Source organism: Rhincodon typus, chromosome 38 (genome assembly GCF_021869965.1).
Source record: "Rhincodon typus isolate 14 chromosome 38, sRhiTyp1.1, whole genome shotgun sequence".
NCBI classification, from domain to species: Eukaryota; Metazoa; Chordata; class Chondrichthyes; order Orectolobiformes; family Rhincodontidae; genus Rhincodon; species Rhincodon typus.
In genome coordinates this window covers 17,219,374-17,225,901 of record NC_063369.1, presented here as the reverse complement: position 1 = coordinate 17,225,901, position 6,528 = coordinate 17,219,374, and the positions used below count along the sequence as shown (strand labels likewise).

Here is a 6,528-nt window from a genome sequence, read left to right as displayed (position 1 = left end):
TTGTCTCGGATTCTTCAGCATCGGCAGTTCCTACTATCTCCTCACAGATCTGTCGGGAATCAGGAGCCTTCAGCACCCTCCCGGATTAAAGGTTTGATTTGATATATCAGAAGCAGGACAGGTAAGGGGGCATCGGTCATTCAAAGGTGGGGTTTGCTGGGGTAATGGACACTTTCACACGTTGCAGCCTGGAGTTACAGTTAGTGACAGCAAAGAGTCCAACTTCCTTCCCATCACCCAACAGGCAAGTGTCGGGGATTACCAAAGCAGACTCGATGGGCTGAGTGGCCTCATACTCTAACATTCAGTATTAACATGGGGTAAATGTGACTTCTGGCCAGGTGGGAATTTCTCCCACTCTTAGCAGCGTGCATTGGAAGTCCTGGAGCTTCCGAGGCAGGGGCAGGGGCAGGGGGCTTTAACCATCACACCACACAGGTACCCACTTGAACTGGGGTAACTACCATCAAATCCTGACTGTCCCAGCAACTGAGGGTTGTGTCATGTCCCAGTGGTTTATGCTAAGCTCAGTGACAGCTGTCTGTCTTTGTATCCACAGATGTTGATACGGAAACTGTAGCACTGGGGCAGGGAACCCTCAGATCTGAGAGACCAGAACACCCCCACCCTTCACTTCCCCGTAACCCTTGCACAGCCCACCACTCATACCCACCGCTGCCAGGTGTGACCACAGGGTCTTCATTCAAGTTGGGGTGGGGGTCAAACTGGGGTAAATGTGAGGTACAGGTCGACGGTGAGGAGATAGTGAGTAACACTGTAGAGGGAACTGTATTAAAATTGGAGAGTCTTGCTACAACATTATAGGCCATCAGAGACTGCACTGGGACTATTGCGTACAGTTTTGGTCTCATTAGGAAGCAAAATAGACATCTCAGCCCATCATGCTCGCTCCCCCATTCAAGAGTATGGCCGATCTGTGGGGTTTCAAATTCCACATCCCTATCTGCCTCATTGGCCTAACAGAACCTATCCACCTCTGCCTGGAAAGTACCCAATAGCCCCATCTCCACCACCTTCCGAAAGAATTCCAAACTCTCTCAACGTTCTGAGAGATAATTCCCCACACTGTCCAAAAACATTCCTAACTCCAAAACGATAGCCCTTAGTCCTGGATTCACTCAAGAGGAAATATCCCTCCACATCCACCTTGTCAAGACCATTCAGAATCTTGTATATCTCTACTCAAGTCACCCCTTATTCTAAACCTGTGTGAGATCTAGTGCAGTCAGTCCAGTGCTTCCACATAGAACAACCCAGCTATCAAACCTGTAAACCCACTCTGAACTGCCCCTAACGTCTATACAGGCTCTCTTCGATAAGGAGACCAGAACTGCACACAGATGAGACCACATCTCAAATATTGTGTAACTGAAGCAGAACATCCTTACTTTTATGTTCAGATTCCCAGCATCTGCGGTTCTATCGGTTTTTATTTCATATTTAACTCGCTGCCCCACCTCCTCCAGGCATGCTCACCCTGATGAAGTTCTGCTCCTCTCTCTGACAGGATTTCCCATTCCAATCATTTTTTTTTCCTGTTCAACATCATTAATTTCATTGCCGCTCCTTGTGCTCCACAAAGTATTTGCTGAATCTTGTTTCCACAGCCATATCACATTCCTCAGTGACTGTCCCCAGCTCAGACTCACCCCATGTGGATTCCAACTGAAGTCTCATCCTTTTTGTTCTGAATCCTCCCAGGATCACACGTATCTCCGCGATGTTCAACGTTCCACCCTGGGATCGACATCATGCATTGTCGCACGCACACTCTCGACCTTTCTCTCTCTCTCCCACAGCATCGCCTCACGCTGGCTCCCAGCTGCCCACCCCCTCCCCCAGCTCATACAAAAGGAAACTCTGCCTTATCCTTTCGGAAATGAGGGAACGCGAGATGCAACAACTCAGAGATACCCACGGCCCTCCGGATTCTTATTTTTCCTGTTCATAGGTGGTGGTGGTGGGGGGAGTGGTGGGAGAAAGGTGCTTGCACAGGGGACTGCTCAGGGAAGGAGCTCAGCACCACCTTCTCAAGGGGCAACTAGGGACGGGCAATAAATGCTGACCCAGCCACAAACACCCACACCCCACAAATGAATTTTGAAAAATGCTTGTGTATCGTGCATCTAATTGTTATTGTACAACAAACCACACTTTGTTAGGACGAGAGCCTCTCATTAAGACTCACTGGCCTTTGATCAACAAAAAAAAAACAAATCCATCTTTAGACCCAATCAGGGAAAGGATGGGAGCAGAATCGTCCAATCAGTGCAATCCTGAGAGGACATTCGCTGCCGTGGGAAATCTAGAACAAGGGGACCAGCCTTTTAAAGCAAAGGGGTCTCCCAGTTGGTACAGGGATGGAGAGCGCGCTCGGGAGGGGTCATTACTCAAATTCCCTTCCACTATCACTTGGCAGAGCTCCAGGTGTAACATGCCTGTAAAAGGAGACAGTAACTGGGACCGAGGGAACTGTAACTGGCTGTTCAAGTAGCAGACGCCAGGTAGGAGCTTGCAGCTCTGTCTACGACCCAAGGTGGAGTAGACAATGAGGTTAACAAAAAAATCACTTGGAGATCACTCTGCACTCAACCTGTTTAAATGAGTGAGCCACTGTGTGAACATTAAAGGTATTCAAGTCAAACTGACCATTATGGCTATTCTGAGGCTGTGCGCGTGCGCGTTATTCCACAATATTTACTCATATCCTCGTTCCCCTGGGTCCATCGTCGGAGAAATCGAGAGGGAGCACCAATGAGAAAGATCAAAGGTCAGCTGCGGGCAGTGGTGGGGAATTTCTGCCCTCCAGTGACCAGATGGGGAAACGAAGGGTCTAGGCCCGAAACGTCAGCTTTCCTGCTCCTCTGATGTTGCTGTGTTCATCCAGCTCTACACCTTGTTATCTCAGCTCCCATATATCACCAGTCTGTGGTGTATTTCAGATCCTAGGTGAATACAGAGTTGGCCGGCTCCAGGTCATCGTAAAGCTGTGAGGGAAAATGCGTTCGCAAATTGTTTTAAAAATCTCTCTATTTACAAAATATCTGCACCTTGCAATTCCAGCAGTTTTACTTGGCTCAGAGTCCACACCCAGACTTAACCAATCGAGTGCTGTGAGCATCAACAGTAGGCAGACTCCTGTAATCAAACTGCGAAAAGGTCGACAGCAATTTTATTCGCTGTTTGTTAATCAAAATGAGGGGAGGGCAGGAGTGTATTATTTGAATACTCACACTACACCAATCAGCTCACGCAAGTACACTTTAGTGTAGCCAATGGTGGAGCGTTTTTAGAATCGACCTGGTCAGTGATGCTATGCCATATCTCTGGAGGAAGTGAGATTTGAACCCATGCCTCCTGGCCCAGAGGTACAGATACCACCAGTGTCCCACAAAAGCCCACTGATTAGTGGTGGATAGTTAAATAGTTAACGTATGCCAGGCCAAAATAGTTTTGCCACACCCAGCCCCAAGGCCAGTTCAGAGTTCCCACTCATTATTATACAAGGTGAACACTCAGAGACAAGTCACAACTTATAAAACAAAAGCAAATACACATCTCTATTTCCGAACAGTCCCAGTAATCCTCTGGGTAGTTGCTACAGGAGAAGGAAGGGTCACCAGAGCCAAAACGTTAACTCTGATTTTTTTTCTTCACAGATGCTGCCAGACCTGCTGAGTTTTTCCAGCAACTTCTGTGTGTGTTGTTGCTGCAGTTGCTAAGGGAGATCTGACTGAGATTCAGAGTTTGAGGATGGACTAGACCTTACACAGGGAGCACAGACCCAACCTGTGTTTAATAGAAATTTTTGTCATTTTTAATTCTTTCATAAAAAGACAGTCAATAATTAAAAGTCCAACTTTACAGAAGAAACTATACAACTCAGTACAGAAGGTCTGAGAATACAACACTGTTCACTGAGCAGGCACTGTCAGCTCTGGGTACACACTGTGGGGAACAGGGTGCGGGGGGGAAGAGGGGGAGAGAGCGCGAGAGAGAGAGAGAGAGAGAGAGAGCGACAGCAGGAGAGAGCAAGTGACGGGGGGTGGGGGGGAGAGGGGGAGGGACACAGACAGAGACACACTCACACGCGCACACCAAAAGGAAGGGGTGTGGGAGTTAAAGAGAGAGAGAGAAAAAAAGTGAGGCAGTGGGAGACAGACAGAGAGCGAGTAGGAGATAGGAACCCCAAATAGAAGGGAGACCCAAGCCCGAGCCTCTGGCAGGAACCAGGCCATACCCTGAGGCCTGTCCTGGGTGAAAGCGAGACAAAGAACATCCCGATTCTAGGAGATACAGGCCCCGGCCCTGCGGTGCACCCACCCCACCCCCCAACAAGGGGTCAGCCACCACGAGGAGGGGAAGAGGCTGTTCCTCACCCTCAGAATGGCTGGGAGCCTCGCAAATCAGGCAGGGCACACAGACATGTGTGTGCATGCACACACAGTGCAGCGAGAGAGAGGGAGAGGACAAGAAAAAAAACAGAAGAACGCAGACAGAGAGTGGGGGAGTGCAGAAGGAGCAACAGTACATGAGGCCGAATGCATGAGAGAGCACAAGTGTGGGAGTGAGTGAGGAAGACTGAATAAGAAACAAGACACTTATGTAGTACATGGGACAGCACGAGAGAGCGCGTGCGTGCGTATACCACATTCCCAGTCAGACAGGCCCATCCTGAGCTTACACGGGGCCAGGTATCAGGAAGCTATTCATCCAGGGGAGGCCCCAATATAACCATGATACACTCCAGAAACCAGACGCTCCCAACCAACAGCACACAACACGTGGGGCCTACCAGCTATTGGAAGGCTCACAGCAAGGGTACAGATGGTTCCCATTCCCCAAACCCCAGCTTGGGGGCATGAAGGAGACTGTTGAAAGTAAAATATTCCAGTGAGACCCATCCCTCCCCTCAGGACAATTTGGGAGGTGGAGGGGGTGCGCGGTCAGCCTCGGGTGGCCCACAGGAGGTCCCCATCACTTCCCAGTGGTGACCCTAGGCCAACCACAGCCCAGGCAGCCCGAAATGTAGGCAGTCACAAATCCCAAACTCCTTCCCCCACCCCCCAACACTCTCCCGGCTCAGCCCCGAACCCCTCGCCAGTGTCTTACAGCACCCTGAGCGGGAGTAGGCAACACATTATGAAATGTGGTTAATGCATTTACAAAACAAAAAATCAACGAAGACACGGTCTTTCTGCTGTGTGCAAACTCAGTCCCGGTCTCAAAAACCCAGCCAATGTTCCATGGGTGTTTCCCCGTGCGGTTCCACGGAAAAGACCGGGAACGAAATGTCAAATCTTGCAGCCACCCATTATCGGAACGCTGCTCTTACAAGCGGGTATATTTCTTCTTTAAAACAGAAAAAAAAACAAACAACAACAAAAGACTGGAAGAAGGTACACCATATTCCCCCTTATCCCGTGGCTCCAGAAACAAGGAATTGAATACAATCCCATCAAGGCTTTCCTCCTGAAGCTCCGTACCCTCAAGGTGCAGGAGTATCACAGACATTGGTACTGCCGCTTGAGCCCAGAATTCCGATGGGAAATATCCGAGGGACCTCCCCCACCCCCCAACTCTATCCCTCCCAGGAGCTGATTGCTGGGGTATTTCCTACTTGACCAGAGGGAGCAGGAGCAGATATGATGCAAAGCGGGGTGGGGGCTAGTAAATGCCAGGAAGGGCCTCTCGTACCCTGCAGTGTAAACCCCACCCCTCCAGACCCCTTCTCAATCAGCCAGTCGCTCTGGACAAAGGGCCCACACCAGAAACTCCCTGAGCCTCCGGGAGAGAGGACACCAACTTGGCACCTCCCTGCACCCCCACCCCACCCACCCAATTACCCCCTCACCACACTGTGGGGGTCAGGGTGGGGATTGCATCGTCAGAGCAAAAAGTCGACCTTTGCAAAGGTTTCACCTCACCTGGGATCTTTCTGTGTAACCAGACACAGAAGCCATGGGAGATGGTGTGGGGGTATATTCAGGGGTATTTGGGCTGGGGCTGGGGGTGTATACCTAGGGAGGCCGGTCTGGGGGGAGTTGGGGGTGGGTTTGTTCAGGCACTGTGTTTACAAGGTGGAGTGTTCCCGAGAGCTGGAAGCTCGTTGGCTGGAGGTCAGCATCTGCTGCATGAGAATGTGCGATTTGATGGGATCCTGGAAGGTACCGCCGCGGTTACACGGCCAGCAGAGAATCCTCCGGAACGTGTGCAGCATCTCCTCGTCACGGTACGAATAGATCAGGGGGTTGATCAGGGAGTTCAGCTCGGCCAGCAACAGGAAGTACTTCTCCACCTTCAGGATGTCACAGCTTCGGCAATCCACCCCGTCCAGGAGTAACACCACCAAGCCTGGGGTCCAACAGATCACAAACGCACCTACAACAACGGGCACAGGGTCAGAAACAGCACGGCACGGGGTCAGGGGCACAGGGTCTGGGTCAGGGGCACAGGGTTTGGGTCAGGGGCACGGGGGCAGAGACAGCACAGGGTCTGGGGTCAGGG

At 50.9% G+C, this 6,528-nt stretch overlaps 1 protein-coding gene across 3 annotated transcripts in view; it reads right to left on the bottom strand.

Moving 5' to 3' along the window:
* Positions 1 to 3,811: 3,811 nt before the first annotated feature.
* Positions 3,812 to 6,528, bottom strand: part of LOC109915447 (lysophosphatidic acid receptor 1-like) — a 64,253-nt gene continuing 61,536 nt past the window's right edge. For all 3 annotated transcript variants that reach the window (XM_048618114.1, XM_048618115.1, XM_048618116.1), the window contains exon 3: positions 3,812 to 6,402. In XM_048618114.1, the coding sequence (XP_048474071.1) occupies positions 6,095 to 6,402 (308 nt within the window). In that variant the 3' untranslated portion in view covers positions 3,812 to 6,094. The remainder of the gene's footprint in view (positions 6,403 to 6,528) is intronic.